The 17,882-nt window shown below is 42.2% G+C and overlaps 1 protein-coding gene across 2 annotated transcripts; it reads right to left on the bottom strand.

Annotated features, from left to right (window-relative positions):
- Window positions 1–6,076: 6,076 nt before the first annotated feature.
- PCDH18 (protocadherin 18) lies at window positions 6,077–15,948 on the bottom strand. 2 transcript variants are annotated; one of them, XM_069012679.1, is made up of 4 exons: window positions 13,128–15,948; window positions 12,114–12,199; window positions 11,822–11,985; window positions 6,077–7,705 (listed from the first exon to the last, which is right to left on the bottom strand). In XM_069012679.1, exons 1-4 carry the CDS (start codon window positions 15,609–15,611, stop codon window positions 7,035–7,037), a joined length of 3,405 nt encoding a protein of 1,134 aa, XP_068868780.1. In that variant the 5' UTR covers window positions 15,612–15,948; the 3' UTR covers window positions 6,077–7,034. The 2 variants fall into 2 exon arrangements, with proteins under 2 accessions (XP_068868780.1, XP_068868779.1); XM_069012678.1 differs by having other exon boundaries at window positions 12,114–12,202.
- Between the last annotated feature and the right edge of the window lie 1,934 nt (window positions 15,949–17,882).

Raw genomic sequence — 17,882 nt, forward strand, 5'->3', positions numbered from 1 at the left:
CTGACCTGAGATCCTGTCGCCCTGTGGATTTGGGTACTTTTCTTTTTTTTTCTTCTTTAAGCACTGTCACCAGGGCCTGCCGTCTTGCTTCTCTGCTCCTCTGCCGCTTGGGAGCCCAGAGCCGATGTGTGCTGTGCCGAGACCCAGGAGCCGGGAGCCCTCTCTGCTGGGTCATTCCTTCTGTGCGGCAGCCCAACCTCGGGACCAGCTGTCACTGGTGAGCTGTGCAAAGGAGTAATCCCCCGCCCAGCCTTCACTATTTTCTGCCACTGCTTCAGGCTTTTTACTACACTTTAACCCGACACCCCACGTCCACCTGGATCCTGCTGCTTCTGCCACTGCTTCGGGGATAGTTCTACACTTTGATTTGCCACCCCTGGGAGTCTGCTCACCTCTGCTGTTCCAGCCTGATGCTCTGAGGCTACCGCTACAGTCCAGCTCACCACCTGGAGTGGCACTAAAACCGGCTGCTCCCCTCGAGTTTTGGAAAGGGAGACTCCTCCTCTCTTTCCCTGTCGCCTGAGTTGCCATTGTCAGTGGAGACGCAGCTGAGCCCGCGCCACAGCGCCCCCTGCAGGCGCGGGGGAATCATCGCAGCCGCCCTGCCCGGCTGGGAGCCACCAGCACCCCTGCCGGCTGTGAGCGGAACTGCACCCAAGGGGAAAGGGCCCGTGGCCAAGAGAAGGCTGCCACTGGCTTCTGGTTCTGCTTGCTGCTGCTGCTGTTGTTGTTGTTTGTTTGTCTTGCTATATATACACTAGTAAAGAACTTATTTCTTTTTCCATATATTCATCTGAAAGCCCTCTAACTTCAAAGTTATAATAATTCGAAGAGAAGGTGGTCATATATTCCATTCCAGGAAGGTTTCCACCTTCATGAACAGACACCTGTCTCTTAAACCAGGACAATAGTTTAGTACAAAAGAAATATTAAAGGTTATCACTGTCCATATTTGCCGTAAAAACTGTACATTGACATTGTACACATGCTCGACATGCTGAGAGCTCTCCTAGACCACAGGAGACAGCACTGGCTTCCCAGTCCCTTTGCCCACCATTGCTATTTATTTTTCACCACAAAATCATCCAGTGTTTTAGTGAGATGAAGGTTATTGGCATCCAAACCACAAAGAGAATGAACAAAACAAAAGTGAAAGAAATATTTGAATGAAACAAAGTAGAGCTAGGCTTCCTCTCACACTAATTTTCACAGCAATTGAAGGCTAAATGCACAAAAGAACATATGTATCTTTCCAAATTGCAGGATCTCTAATACTCACATGCTTTCTTTGCAATACATGAGAAGAACTGTGTGTTTGACAGTGAATGTCAGACTTGAACAAACCACTAAGAAAAGCAGATTATGGCAGTATGGATTAAACCTCCAGTCTATGGGGAAAGATCACCCTCCACAGCCATCTCTGAGAGGGCTGCATACTCGACTTGGATTCAATGCAAAAGTTTAAAAAAAATATTTTAAGCTAGAATTTTATTTTTCTTAAATAAAACCCCACCGCTATCTCTGCTATCTTCAGGACAAGAGCATATCACAATTCTCACAAAATGCGAGTATATGAAAATACAGTGTATACTTTTATCATTATCTGAGCTATGAGACAGTCCAGCTTCAAATCCCATTGTCTTCACAAGAAGCTTCAACTTCTTGTTAAAATTTCAATCTCTTCTAGCCACTACCCTACCATACAATTTCAAATTTTCCCATTGAAGCTGCTGCCTTTGTTTAATGTTTAAAACACATAGTTGAGGAGTGACTGGCTGGAAGGGTAGACAATTGCTTTCCAATGCATGGCATGGCATGCATCCCTCCTTTCTGTCTTCCTGTATTTCCTCTGGAGTCCAGTCTTGCATATGTGTTCGGAGGCAAACCTCCACAGCACAGAGCTGGGCAATAGATTGCAGTCATGCACTGAAATTGCATGCCTGGTGGAGCTTTAAATGCTTCCTGTGAGCCATAAAACTGTTTGCATGGTGATTTCTCACTGTATTTCCCACACTGATCCTTGGGCAAATGGTTGGAGGATGTGTGCACTGGTCAGATTTCAGCTTCAACTATTACCCAGTTTTTCCAGGGTTTCCCTTGAGTTTTAATTAAACAAAGTATTATTTACCAACTCTGCTGTAAATAGTTTTTACAGTATGGTTTAAACAGTTTCTGTGTGACTCTTTAGAGAGGCTTTTTTCAGTAGAAGGTTACTTGATCCCAGAATATTAGGTTTTACAAGTGCTCAGTCATTTATGATTCTACAGCTCTGAGGATGTAAAATACAGCAGGGTTGTTAATTATGAATCTTTCTTATTGATTGAAGTTATGATATTATCACTTCCTTTTATATTATTATTAATATTTATATAAACTGCATTGCAGAAAATATTGCAGGCCAAGTTTGGTGCACAGGCAGAGTTTGACCCTGGTATACAGAAAGGAGAGAAACTGTACCTGAAAGTGCAACAGCCTGCATTATTGAAAGAAAATACACGTATAACATAGTGTCCTAGATCAGATGCTACATTAACCTAATGCTAAAATGGAGGCTTCCAAGTCTCCTAATCTTGGGAAACTGAAATCCTCTGCAGGTTGCAGAGAAAGAAATTAAACTTCTTGGCATGTTCTATTAATTTCAATATTGCGTTAAAAAAGGTAAGGAAACTGTAAGAGTTAAATATGTTGTGGTGGCTTTTGTTTGATTTCTATTCCTGTTCTTAGACATAGCAACTATGAACACAACCAGGGTAAAGAATGCAGCAAGACATTATTGACAGCCACATCCCCTCAATGTGGTTATCCTAATGGGCACTTAATAGCAACGTGTGACAGAAATGCTTAAACACAACTTAAATAAGTGGTCAAACAACTCTGATCGTTATTTCAGTGCATTTTTTAATGTAACAGTTTCAGAAATTAATATAAGAAACTTACATGGAGCCTGAAGAAAAGTAGTTGCTGAGCATCCATTAATAAACTTTGTATTTGCTCAAAAGTCTCAGTATTTCCATATATAGAAGGAATCCCAGAACCACTAGCACATGGAATTGGGGTTTGAAGGCACCTTAAAGATCATCTTGTCCCAATCTCTTGCCATGGTCAAGGACACCTTCCACTAGACCACTCAGCTCAAAGCCCAACCCAACCTGGCCTTCAATACTTACAGGGATAATCAGTATTTTGGTAATTACCATTTGCCAATTTTCACAACCTTTTCTGTCATTATACCACCAGGAAGGATAAAACTAGTAAGCATTTAGAGAAGTACTAGGATCTTGTGTTCTGGAGACAATCATGCTCATGTTTGGTGCTTAAACCACATGAGCAACCCCTAACTCTCTATTAGTTGTCAAAATGCAGCAAATATTATTATATATTTTGTTTAATCTGCATACTAACATTTTTCCCTGTTCTTTACACAGAAGAGATTTGGTGGTAGGGTTTTTACATATGTACACATCCACTTATATAAATATTATATAATTTCTCTCATTTATAAAGGAAGCCTGAGAAAAAAAGGGACTCTAAACCAAGCAGGATTAAGATAGATTTTCCTCTCATTTACTGCTATCTACAGATCTTTTAATAAGCTTCCTATCAATAATAAATACAACTCAAACTCCGATGAATTTCAGATATAATTTAAATAAACGTTCTTGCTCCTGAGGACTGGTCTAATTTCTGGTCTCTTTACATGATAAGATTCTTGCAGCAATGCACATACCAAACACTATTACTATGTGTTGGTACAGAAATCCCCTCTAGGACAACCTTACGTGTTTTATGATATTTAGATGCCTAGTGCTACCAGAGAAATTCACTGCAATTTACTTTTTCTAGAAAGTCCCCTCTGCAAACAATGGCTCTTTAAATCATTGAGACTATCCATGTGACATAGGCCAGTGGGCATAAACTGAGTTAAGGGTTTTAAATTTAAAACAGGTTGGTAATCCCTAGTGGATGATATGACTGTGAAAATGAAGCTTATCAGGTTGCCCTGCAAGCTTGTAGACAGAGCAAAGCAGTCTGAGCCTGAATGTCTAGTATTTCCTCCTCCAGAAATGAGGAGAAACAGCTATCTGCACATATTTGTGGAGGAATCTACACCACTTGGAGGGGAGTTTCATACTCTGCTGCTGATTTTGTAACAGACAGCAATGTTTTATCCCTGTCAACAGAAAAATAATCTACAATTTTAATAACTATTTTCAAAGTACCACCTTGTATATTTTTAACATAATAACTAGTACACCTCCCTCACACATTCTGTGTGCCCAGGCTGGAATCAAATAACCAGGGAGGCATGAGTTTTGTCTTCATAATTGCTTTCCTGACCCTCCCACTTCTGTGAAAAGTCAGCAGTGGGGACGTCTAGACATACAAGTCAGTCCTTTCCATGCTGTACAGGAACCCAAGAAAAGGCACGGGGTGTAGGGGAATTCAGGAATCCAGCGGAGCCTACAATTACATTGTAATTACAATTACACATCAAAAAATTAGGGCAAGAGAGGATTTGAGGGATGTGCTAGCTAGGTCCAGCTAAAGACGTAGAAACTGGGAAATTCAGTCATGGGCAAGGTTATCAGGCTACAATAAACTCTGTAAACATATCTGCAGGCTGTGCAGGATTAGTATGTGGGTCAGATTTTAAGGGAAGTGCAGTGAGAGAGCCAAGAGGAGTTAAAATGAGGTAAGGGTGAGGGAACTTGGAGAACAGGGCTAAAACTGGACACTGAAGAAGAGAGAAACGGCAAGGGGAGGGTTGAGATGAGACAGAAACAATCTAGTTAAGGAGGAAGTTATGCCCTTGTGAACTTTAGGACTGCTACAGCATCCTGGCTTCAGAGTCAGCCTGATCTTGCTGTTTTAAAGCATCAAGGAGACCAGGAGCTGAGAGCAATCCCAACATGAGCAGTACCCGCACTGACAAAGTGCAACCCTACAGAACCTGGATGCAGCAGGTTGAGCGAGGTGCTGGCAAAGGGATCTATTGTCAGCCCTCAGCATGCCAAGGCAACAAACCAGGATGAGGATCCAAGGACTCCCATCAGCAGCAGCTGGATATGGCTTGGAAGCACAACTATAAAGTCAGTCCCAGGTCGACTCTGAGAGCCAAAAGAGGACAAATACTCATAGAAGAGCTGCCTGCTCCAGTCCGAGCCCTTGGAGTGAGGGGAAGTGGGAGAATAAGACTCAGGTGAGGCTTGTGAGGCCAATAATGCCTATTAGTAGGAATGAAGGGTAAAAACAGGGAAGAGGTGTCAAATATTTAGTAAGGTATTACAACTTCCTCCCAGTCACAGCAGCTCAATGAGACTGAAGTCCTGTTTGCACTCAAAGGTGCTGTAACAAACCTCCCAATGTGAGGTCCTGGTATTTCTAACCAGTAAAGCATAGCATGACCTCCTGATGTGTAAACAAGTTGAGAATCTCTCCATTGTTGAGGTGTCAGCAAATGCCTACACATCTTCAAATGTCCCATCTACAGCACTGTGAAACCAGTAAGGAGATTAAAGTTGCCAGGCATACAAAGAAAACAAATGAAGCTTATGCATGCAACAAAATTCTTGGTTTTTTGGGGTAACATTAATTAGGAATTTTTGTATCCAACATAAAAAAATTATTTTATAAGATACAAGTGCAATTCTCCAGAACAAATGTATTGGTTTTAAACCCAGGTTGACTTGGATTATTCCAACAGTTTTTCACAGTTCTGGCAAAAAATACATATCCTATAAAATACGCATCTGCATAAAATGCCCAAAATACAACTTTTTATGGCCATCTCTTAATACTCCTGAAATGAGAACTGGGGGTTCTAAACGCACCCATGTTTCTCAACTGTAAAATCCATTTGTTTACTACTACAACGATCTCTTTGTGTATGACAGGCTAACGAAAAACAGTTTTGAAAAAAGGAACTAAAAGGACCACACTGACATTTATCTGAGCAATATTACTTACATTGCCCCACTGTGGCAATGGCAGCACAATCTAAATGATTTTTCACTGAGCTTCAAGACAGGGAGAAGCCCCACTACGGAAGGATGGGATGCAGTCAGAGTGAATGTACTTGCAGGTTCGCTCTTTTCTAGGAAGTTCAAGCATTTCTGTACTATGCAAATAGAAGACAGGCACACTTAAAACAGAGAATATAGCCAATATAAAAATATAGCTGCTTTGCAGAGGCAAAATATAGCTGTTTTTCTTGAAGATGTAACATTCCTTTTATTTTGGTGTCATTTACAAGGATAAAGCAGTTCTTTGCAATTTTTGTATTTACATAAATTCAGAATTCAGCTTGAGGTCAGAAAAGCTGATTTTATTGTATACACCACTGACTTCAACTGGCTCTGCAATGTAACAACAGCACAACAAATTTACTTTTTTGCAGAAATCATAGTGGAAGACCCAGCACTGAACTCCATGATTTCCTCACTGGGGAAAACACTTACGTGCCAAAGACAGGAACACCTCAGCCTGCAATAATCCATTAATTAAATGAGAAAATGATTCTATAGACCAAAAGCATCAAAATAAAAAAGGACATTTTAGGTTTCATGGGAGTTACAGTTCTTTATTATAAGAATAAAACATTGCAACAAGGTGTTGCATCATTTACTGAAACTAACATTTGCATAACTTTTTCAGTGCTTTGAATTTGTATTTGAAACATTTGAAAGAAATAATATGGGAAAACAATTGCCCTCCTTTTTTTTTTTTAACTAGGTTTGACAAGGGTGGTACCATCTATATACATTTAGGAAAACATGCTTGCTTCGGGTGTAAAAAAATAAAATTTATTTGTTAAATTACACATAAATATAAGGTACAAATGTATTTTTAAAATACAGATAATCACACTTGCATTGTGTACATACGAAAATACAGTATTTTAATATTCAACATACACAGACACATTTATGATAAATGCAACTAGTTGGCAATGCCAGATCTTCTCAGTCTATTTTTTATTCTTTTTTTTCCCTTCCAGTTTTCCATAAATATGGAAAAATAGGCTTTTGAAACAATTAGTTCTGCCGGACATCTTGCAGCAGCTTGTTAATTTCTGCCACCAGCTCACTGGCATCCATGAGTTCATGTTTGCCATCGCTGAGGTGGTTGAGCACGTTGTCAAAATCATCTTCTTCGTAATTCTCCGGGATCTCCTCCATGGCTGGCAGCCATTTGGACGAAGGCTGCACTCCCGAGTGAGTCCCCAGAGTGGGCCCATTGTTGGCAGGGTTTTGGAAATGTGTGCTGGCTGCCCAGGCTGCCACCCCTGGTGGATAATTTACAGTCTTGGCTGGCAAATGTCCCTTTCTGCGCTCCAACGAGTTGGAGCGATCCATCTCATTGCACTCCGTGTAGGCGTCCAACGAGGTAGGCAGCAGGCGCTGGAAGACGCTGCTCATTTCAGAGAGGAGGGAGGAGGTGCAGGTGTCCCCTGATTCCTCCTCACTCTGGCAATCCTTCCCAAATGTTGAAAAACTCTTCTTCTTCTCACCGGCATCAGCTGCCTGGGCATCCTCCTCGAGGCCCTGATGATGCTGCTGATGCAGGTGCTGCTGGGGTGACTGGAACTCCTCCCCAGGGATGAACATGTTGCTTCTGTAGTCAGAGGAGGGAGAGGGCAGTGGTGGCATCCAGCACTGGTCAGAGTGGCCCAGGACCCTGCACTCCTCCGTGCATAGCCGCATCGCTGCAAGAGAGACATGACAGTGAGCATCCCCTCCTGCTGCACACAGCACCTGCACTCACATGGACTCCTGACACCAGGACTGAACTTCCCCAGGGATGTTCAAATCTGGTGTTCGGTTTCACCTTCTGTGTGCAGGAAGGTGGCAAATACAAATGGTCTGGGTACCTCCACTGCCAAGAACAAGAACAACCAAAGCAGTTAATATAAGACAGTAATGCAATCTCTTACCTAAGGCTGAAGATAAACATGTAAATCCCAGATGGAAAAACAAGCACTTGTGGCTTGAAGCCATACAAGCCCTTTGTACAGTTCTAGCTCATTAAAAAATATAAAATAAAAGGAAGAAATTTCTACCTCCAAGCACTCGAGTTTTAGACAAGTCTTCCACGTGCAACTAGTGAGGCAATTCAGAGCAATAAAGTGGGAATAAATGGACAGGGGAAATAAAGAACAAAGAATAATAACATGCAGAGGGATCTCCTTTTCCATTAAACTCCTTTGTTCTGACGTGTATGTAGAACTCCAGATGATCTACTGCCATATTACCTTTTTAACTAAATCAGTTAAATCTTAATCCACTATCAGAATACCTTGGGTCTAATTCCCAGTCTGTGTGACTCTGGTGCTTATACTGGATTTAAACTCTCAAGTGTACTTGCAGCTCTGTAGCTCAGGTTCCTGGCCCATGCTGGCTCAGGCTTTGGCACAAGGAGGGCTCGAACCCACTGGATGGGAATTGAGGTCATTCATGAGGGCTTCTGAAGAGCAGAAGACAACAGACCTGCTCTCTCAGCTTCTTGGTTTATTGATGTCTCTCAGGTAGAAGCAATAAGATGGGGCAAATGACTGGAACCCTGAGAGTTACACTTATCCACACTGGCCCACCAAGGGGCACTGCAAGAGTTTTCTGCAAACATTCTAAGAGGTCTGAGAATGGTTCCTGGAAGCAGAGACATGAGAAGCCCAATTTGACAGATCTGCAGACAGGGATGTGCCAGGAGAGACACTAAATTTTCCACTCCAAAGGGAACTGATTGTAGGACACAAAGCCTCGCCTCAGGCTGGGTGTCTGTGTGCCTGCCAGATCTGCTGGAGAAGATCTGGGTGCTGCTGGGGCCCTAACAGATTTGAGTTACCAACTTCAAAAGACAGCTTTCAGAAATTACAGACTCTTTACATTATGCATATTTTGACCATAAGAAACTCCTGCCCTAGTCACTTAATGGTTAGATTACCCCACACAGGATAGAGTTTCATGTTCTTTCTCAGTATATACTAACAACATAAGAAATGTTTGCAGTCATGCCCTGGAAGTTTTCCTTGCTCCCTCAATACACTTCCCATCTGGCTCTGGATCCACTCTGTTTATCAAAAAATCTTTTTGTAGTGATGTAAGCAGAATTGAACAGAGTATTTCAATTTAGGATGTACCAGTGATTTATAATAGTGCTTTCGTACTGTCAGCACTATTTATTTTTGCACTTTACACAGCCTATCATATTGTTTGCTTTCCTAATGGCCTTTCCATTCCTGTGAGCATAAACTTTCTCTGTGTCATGCATGCAACAGTATGAATTTCTTCAAGATTACAAGCTCAGACAGCAGCCTGGATATTGCACAATCTATTGCAAAATAACTGCTGATCCAGGAAGTTTCAAACAGACAAAGCAAACTAGAATATATCAGTGGCTCAAGTTTTGATACAAGTGACTGAAATGCCTGCAAGTGTTTGTTCCCATGTATGATGTTTTACAGAAAATGCCCAAGAGTTAGAAGTGTCAAAAGACATCTAAGTGATCCGTGACCAGTTCTCAAGTCATCCCAGAAGGTGAGGATTACACTTCTAAATAAGAAAACTCCTTTAAGACTCCTTTAAATTAATTTGATACTTTCAGTGGTCTAGCATTTCATTAGCAGCAAAGTTTGTCTCAGCGTCAGTTTTCTAACTTCTGTTCTCAGGAATGGTTTTGGTTTAAAATAATAAATTCTGATGTCCCTGAACACAAAATCAAAAGATACTCTGAAGTAACTGAATGGTGACACAATCTCTCCTTAAATCAGCTATAAATTTAAAAATGTCCAGATGCACAGCAGCTTTTTCTTTCTCCTTTTTTTCTTCCCCTCCTCCCTGTCCCATTCCCCCCCTCCCCCCCAAATTTAATGCTTGTTGGTTAAGATTTAAAAAGAAAAATAAACAAGTCTTTCAAGGACAGTTATTGAACTTTCTGATCATGTAATTTGTGGACTTTTGAGGGACTGGCTCCGTTCCTTTTTTGTTCCACCTTAAACAGATGAACTGAAAGGGCCTTCCCACAGCATTTTTGCCTGTGTCCAGACTGACAATGCAGAAACCTTTCGAAATGGAGAACAGGAAACCTTCAGGAAGTTTTCTTTTCCTTTTCTTATACTGAGGTTGTAGATCAATTCAGGTCTCATTTGAGCAGGTTCAACAGACTTATATGAAGGATTAAGGCCATGCATAGCAGTAAATGGACATCCAGGTAAGATTAAATACCAATCTTGATAGCCCAACCAGGTTCCGTCTGCACTGAGAGGAGTTTCCCTTACTTTGAATGTAATTAGCCTGGCATTTTTGGAAATCCTATCCTTTGGCTTACTGTTTAGAGAAGGAATTGTAAGAACTGAAAATGGGTCATGGGCATTTCAGCCAGCTAAGAGGACAACCATTCCTGTCTGCTGGCAGCCCCTAGCTGCCCACTGTAAAGGGATCGCTCTTCCTTCACAGCAGCAGGGCTGGATGCCAGTGCAAACACCATTGCACTTGAAGTTCCCCAGGCAACAGAGAGCTCCAGGAGATCCCTCCCTGCCTCCTTGCTAAAGCATAGGAGAGAATGAGACATGTCTCATGCTAGCTGGCAGAGGAATAAGTAGTAGGAGTTAGGGAGGATGAGGATAAAAATATATTAGGACTCCAGATTTAGGTTAAAGATTCTGAAAACAGAGTAACCCTTCAAGGCCTCCAGTTTTGAGCACATTTGAGGAGGTAGGTAAATAGCTGGGTATGTGATACAAGACCTAAACTGGAGCAAAATATGCACAGAAAATTTTAAAGTTAAAATGTATAAGAAAAACAATTTGAACTTTTGGCATTCTGTCTTGCCTAGTGTAAAAGACCTGGTTAATACATGGGGGTCACTTTAGGAGGGCCATGTGCTGCACCACCCCCCAAAGCAAAGGGTCTCCACATATAAAATTACTTTACTAAACTTGTTAAATTTATAAACTTGGTTCAGTGAATCCTACTGAAATTATCTGGCCCTCTGGTTATACAGAGAAAACCTAGTATGATCTCAAGTAAGAGCAAGATCTAGGGTACAACCAGAGGCTGTATAATTATTAAAGTAATCACAGAATTCTTCTATCTATACTAAGCATGAATTCCCATGACCTTTTATTTAACTTTTATTTGGGCATAAATTTAAAAGCAATACCTCATACACATGAATATGTATATCTGTGTTTATCCGACTGCCACTCACCCTTTTCTAATTTATTTTCTTTTCTGCCCTCTGCCCCTGAACTGTACCTCTTAAGCTCTTTCTTCCAGAAATTAGGGTTGCAAGATTTAAAATCTGGGACATATTTAGATCCTTCCCTTGCCACTCAAGTTCATTTTTCAGTGGGAAGAACACTTTTCTTTCTTCTCCATCCATATTTCCAGTCCACTTTCACCCTCAATTTCTAAATGGTAAAAGTTTGTATCATATGGATCAAATCCACTGTGGAAAACTTATCTCCCAAATTATAGTTCACTGTATTTTTAACAAACCACAACTGCCTGGCTTTGCAAAAACATCCACCCAGTCACTAAAAGTCTAAGAACTTGGAGCAGATCATACTTTTAGGAGGAATCTGGAGCCAGCTCAAGATGTGAGTAACAAAAAAAGTAGGCATTGCTCTGGGTAGATTTGGAATTTTATCTGAAGTTTCACTGTCAAGGCTTCAACTCAGTATTTATCAAGAAGCAGAGTAAAAAAAGGAAGAAAACACAGGACTTGAAAGCTAAAGAATTTTTGCTTTCTCAGTAGTAGTTTTATCAAAGTGACAGCCAGGCAGTACTGTAAATAAACTGCTCAGCTGCCATTGTGCTCTTACCTGCAGGAATTCTCCCATCTGCAAGGAAAAGGTCACTGAATCCTTCCCCAAGAAGTCTGTCAATTGGAGACTCTCTCCCCAAATCATAATCACTGTCTCCAGCTTCACTATCACCCCGCCCACTGTCTTTCAAGCTGAATTTATCCATATCTTGCAGGGCATATCTGTAAAGAGAATTGTGGAGAACTATATTATATCAAGTATGTTATAGTCCACTTTTTGTTTAAAAATACATGTCTGTATTTTCTGATCTGTGTACATTCATATGTAGCAGAACAGTCTGGATTCTTACCTATAGCTTCTGGAATACTTGTTGCCTCGAAAACTTGGCCTTGGTTGATATTGGCCCTGGTGAAGCATGGAGAGAAGCTGAGAAACCTGCTAAAGAAAAGGTGAAAAGACTGATTCCTTGAAATAAAAGCTCAAGCTCCTAGCTTTAAAACCACTAATGTGCTTCTCAGGTTTGTTTGTGGTTTATTTTTTCTCCTTTAGGATTTAATTAAATCAAATTCCTGCACATATATAATGCAGTACAACAGATTATTTGGTAGTGTAGTGTCTGACATGGGAAACATCTGAAGACTCTGTACAATGAAGAAGTTCACTGCTGTTCATTAGCTTCTTAACTCATAATAATTAATTCCTTAACAAGTAAAACAAGCACTTAAACAGAGGTAGAGTTTTGTTTTGGTTTAATATATTAGAATCAAGCCTTTATCATTCTAGGATCCTTATTCAAAACAAAATGGCTTTGCTTTACATGTAAAGAATTACCAGGACGCAGATATTATTTATTTAAGCCATGACCCAGAATTTCCAGTAAAAACTTTGGGAGTTTGAGACACAGTGATCATATTTTACAACAGCTGTACTCAAACTGTGTCAGAACCTTTTAGTTCTTCACCTCCATTAATAAAAGAGTTTCCTGGATTGTTCTTGAATATAAATACTCAGGCACTCTTCTCAGATGGAGCTGTACAGAGGGAGAGGGAAGGCAAGGAAGAAAGAGTGAACAGTTAACCAGTGCAGAGCACTATGTTCCACTCCATTGTTTTGACTTTACAGAGAAGAACCAAGGAATAATGCAATTAACAATAGATTTAACCCTGCTCCCCAGGGTAATGGACTCTGTTGATATTGGACTAAAACTGAAAAGCTATGACATTGAAGAGAAATCCACAACATATTCCCATGAAGCATAGACCTGACTGTCTCTTGCTCTCACAGATTGCATGCAGGGGTATGTGTATGCTCCCAAATGACTGCCTGCATAAATGGATGTGCAAAAACAAGGTCTGGACCTTACCTCAACAGCCGGTGTAGCATGGGTGAGCTCGAGGGAGAAATTTTCGGGCACGTGATTCGAGGAGATGGTCACCAGGCTGTTCAGTGATTGGTGGCTGTGGTGGCTCTGCCGGCTGCTCATTTGACCCCTCTCCAGGGCTGGGGACGATGACGGCGAAGCTCTGTGGTGAGATCTGATGGGTAGAGTGCCATTAACCGTTGGCACCAGTGTTATGTCCCCTTTGTGGATCTGCCTGGAGGGACGTTTTGGATGGTGCTGGTAGGTTGATTCAGCCACACGACAGTTGTAAGACCTGGTGTCCTTTTTCTCTCGATTGCACCTCGTAGCAAAGATAACCATAATAACCAACAACACAGCACATATTGATCCTAAGGATATAATCGTTATCATGGAGATGTCCAGGGAGGGTTGGCTTACCAAAGTTGCTTCGGTGCTTGAAAATGAATAAACATGCTCCAAAATGGTACATTTCAGAAGAGCTTTAGTACTAAGCTGAGGGCTGCCTTTATCCTGGACTATCACTAAAACCTCCCATTGTTTTACTGGAACTGATTCAACACTCACATTGATAGAGATGTCACAAGTTTGGGGATCCATCACAAAGATGCTGTTTTCCTTGTCAGCTGCTATGGAGCAGCTGAGTTCAGAGTTCATACCAGAGTCTCTGTCTGTAGCCCTTATCCTGGTGACAAGAAAGCCAATTTCAGCATCTTTAGGGATTGAGATTTCTGCTGTGCTGTTGTGCAGCGCTGGCCCCACGATGACAGGAGCATTATCATTTTCATCAATGATGGTGAGTACAACCGTGGTGTTGCTAACAAGCTGCTGGCTCCCTCCATCCCTAGCTTGGACCACGAAGGCAATTTGATTTACTTCTTCATGATCAAAGGTCCGCAGGGCATAGATCGCCCCATTAGAGGGATCAATGGTCACATAGGTGGTTATAGAACTTCCCAAAACAGAGTTCTCCAAAATAGTGTATGTCACCTGCCCATTGTCGCCTAGATCTGGGTCTGTGGCTGTGACTGATGTGATGTATGCTCCGGGAGAGTTATTTTCCAAGATAACAACTTCGTATCTGTTTGTTTGGAAGCGGGGTGGGTTGTCATTTTCATCACTGATTTGGACAGTAAAGTGTTTCACTGTGGAGAGACTTGGCATTCCCTTGTCCTCTGCTATTACAGTCAAACTGTATTCAGATCTCTTTTCCCTATCTAGAGTGGCATTAGTCAAGATTAAATAGTTATTTTCATAAGTCTTTTGAAGTTTAAAGTGGCCATGCCCGTGGAGCTTACAAACGATCTCTCCATTCACACCAGAGTCCTTGTCTTGCACTCTGACCAGGGCAACAAAGGTGTCCAGGGGTGACCCTTCAGAAATGTAAGCTACCTCTTCTCTCTCTGTGGACATCAGATTTAAGTTAATTTCTGGCTTGTTGTCATTCACATCCACAACCTTAATTATAATTTTGCAGTGAGCTGGAATAGAATTTGGCCCCATATCCTGAGCTTGAGCATCAATTTCATAAGATTTGGTTACTTCATAGTCCACTTGCTTCAGCAGGGTCAGGTGACCTTTTTCTGGGTCTATCCTAAAAGTTTCTATAATTTTGGCAGACACATGACTGCTAAAGGAGTACATGACCTTCCCATTGGCGCCCTCATCTGGATCAGTAGCATTGAGGTCTATGAGCAAAGTCCCAATGGGAGAGTTTTCCAAGAGCTGGATAATATACGACTGCTGCTCAAACACAGGGCTGTTGTCATTGGAATCAGAAATGCTGATTTTCAGTAGGGATGACCCAGATCTCTGAGGCACTCCTTTGTCAGAGGCAGTGAGTTGGAGTTCATAACTCGACTTCAACTCACGGTCCAGCTCTCTAACCACGATCAGGTCTGCATACTTAGCACCATCAGTCCTGGTTCTCACATCAATGCTAAAAAAATCATTTGCAGAAAGGGAATAAGTGTGAAGGGAGTTGTCTCCCACATCTGGATCAAAAGCACTGTCCAAAGGAATCCGAGTTCCTACAGCTGCACTCTCTGATATCTCAATAGGGATAAGAGCTCTGGAAAACTGCGGAGAGTTGTCATTAATATCCAGCACTTCAACTTCAACATGGAAAAGCTGCAGATGTTCAGTGGGCAGAGTGATCACATCAAACTCTATGGAGCAGTTTAAGTTTTTCTGGCATAGTTGTTCCCGATCAATTTTAGCTCCTATGCTGATTTCTCCATTATCCTCACGGACTACAAGCAAGGGAGAATTTCCCCTCTGCATGGCTCGAAACCGAACTGAGGAAGGGTTAGGCATTTTTAATAAAACATCAGCAACATCCTCCGATAGTCTTGCAATTACTGATCCAACCTTCTGCTCCTCATAAATCCTGTATTTCAAATTCTTGCCCAGCACAGCATTATTGCAAGATATTATGATCAGTGCAAAAATGAATAGAAAGTGCATTTTACCGCCGATTTGACACATTTGTAAGTTTTTGCAATTAAAAAGCAATTATTTTGCCTTCCTTCGGTACCTTAAACCCAGAGCACATCAGAACCTTTCCAACTTGAAAACGCCTTTTCTAGCAAGCCAAGTATTAATAACTTACAGATCAGAAAACTTTTTGCTATTTTTATACACACCGTGCCGGGACATCCAGATACAATCTGTAAGCAATCCACGCTTTCTCATTTGACTCAGCGCTCCTCTTCCAGGTTGAGATGTTCCGGGGCAGCGTGCTACTCTCCCGCCGTTAGCATCCAGGGACCGCCGGGAGCTGGCGGGATGGAGCTGGAGCCCGTCGTCCCCTCCCTCTCCGCACTCGCCGCCGGACTGAACGCCCTCCCTCGCTGGCTCCAGCCTAAAATCCTCCGCAATTTCACACCACGTCCCCAGACAAAGCTTCTGCCCGGCCTGTGCTGAGCCCAGTGCAGCCAATCAGCCGGGGAGGGGAGGGGATGGGAGGGGGCCCGCAGCACGGCGCGCCGGGGCGGGGGGACCGGGAGCGCGGGCGGGACCGGGGGCAAGCGGGGCGGCCTCTCGGCCAGCACCCGCTCTCCGCCAAGGATGGGGGTTGGGGGGCACAAATGACTAGTGGAGAACTTTAAGTCAACGTCTCTCCTCCCTACCCTCCGAATTTTCATGGCAGTTTCAAGAGGGGTTTTGTGATTTTAATTCCTCCCCTTCCTGCCACGAGAAATGCGATCGCGCTCCTTATTTACATACTTTTAGGTTCCCGCTTGTTTAACTCGCTGGGAGCTTTTAAGTGGGTTTGCTTAGTAAAAGAGCTGGGGGTGACGTCTTGCTATCCGTGCCGCAAGAGCGTCTTCTTGCTGCTTGTTTACCTATAACCTGCATGTTCCCAATATATGTGCTCCTGTCCGGAGCACAGCGAGAGCACCTCCACTCCACGAAACCTGTCCTCCTTCTGCCCAAGTTAGGAACATTTTGCACTCTCCGGTCCTTCCTCGGCTACATCTTGCAGCATCTCTGCCCTCAGCGCAGCTGCCTCTGCCTGAGCCCCATTCCTCTGTGTGTTCGTGTGTGCAATTGTCTCTGAGCTTTTTTATTTGCTGTTCCAGTGCTACTTCAAATGATGTTTTTCATCCTATTTGAAACAGCACTTCATGCTCCACCGTGACAGTCTGTGCTAAGCACACGTTCGACATGCCAAGTGTTTTAAAGGAAAGGAAGCCACAAGACAGACTGTTTAGAAAATGACAAATTCCTCCCCTCTCTGATGTTGCAGAAAACTATTTACACTCCCCCACATTTGCACACAAAAATACAATCTTATGTCTGAGTCGAGCATGTATTTTGTGCACACCAGAAATGTTACAGATCCGTGCATAAGCTTCAGGCTGCATTCAGGACATGGAAGCTGATGCATGCTTCTCATTTCAAATTATCTATTTACGTGACTTCTACTTCCTTTTTACACATGCTTTTATCATTTTATTCACAGGCTTGCTGTGTTTCTCTTTGTTTTTCTGCTATCTTTGTCCATTTTTTTATTAGCATTGTCCATAAGGATAGATCACTCTTTCATTGCTCTTCTCCCTCTCTTATGTTCCCCCCACAGAATATCCAAAAATGTAAAGAGCAAATCTCTTATTCGCCCAATTTACTTACTCTCAGCTGAGCTCAGCCAAAGTCACTAAGAAGGTTTTTGCTGAAAAAGAAAGCAGAGGAGGCTCAGTGTGAACTCTCCTTCTTTTTAAGCATTCAAAAGAATTTTATAAGCCATTGTCTCTTCTTTTTTTCTTCCACAAACTAGCACCGTGTGGCAAATTGTGCAGAATAGAAATGTCCATAATGAATGTATTTAGTACTGGGTCACGCTGATGAACATTCTGCCCCCATGAATAATACTGTTTTACAAGTTTGCAGCCCTTTCAAATTGCTGATCCCCAAACCCTATAGGCAAACTAGAAAAGCTAACACAAGCAACTGGGACTTTAGAAACCCATAGCCATCTGGCCTAAATCTCTAACAATCCAAGCCAATAATTATATCAATTCAGGCTTTAGTGAACCCCTTTGCAAACACCAAAAGAGCAAAGAAAGGAATTAGTGACCATTCTAGGTTCTGGTGGAGAGAATTCAAAGATAGCATAATTCCATTAGTTCATGGACAGCTTTTTTTGCAGGTCTGATAAATCTTCCTAAAACATTTTTCCAAAGCACAAGTGTAAACTCTTTTCTGACGATAACTGGGGAAAGAGGTTCAATTAAATGCTGTTCTTAGTGTCAATAA

The sequence above is a fragment of the Aphelocoma coerulescens genome, chromosome 4, assembly GCF_041296385.1.
Source record: "Aphelocoma coerulescens isolate FSJ_1873_10779 chromosome 4, UR_Acoe_1.0, whole genome shotgun sequence".
NCBI lineage: Eukaryota > Metazoa > Chordata > Aves > Passeriformes > Corvidae > Aphelocoma > Aphelocoma coerulescens.

What these genes read in the sequence shown, in the direction of transcription:
- PCDH18 (XM_069012678.1), bottom strand. Translation starts at nt 15,611, where the DNA reads ATGTGTCAAATCGGCGGTAAAATGCACTTTCTATTCATTTTTGCACTG. An exon ending in ATGCTACACCGGCTGTTGAG is followed by an intron (nt 12,203 to 13,127) that starts GTAAGGTCCAGA and finishes CCTTTTCTTTAG; the next exon opens with CAGGTTTCTCAGCTTCTCTC. An exon ending in AGATGGGAGAATTCCTGCAG is followed by an intron (nt 7,706 to 11,821) that starts GTAAGAGCACAA and finishes TCTCTCTTGCAG; the next exon opens with CGATGCGGCTATGCACGGAG.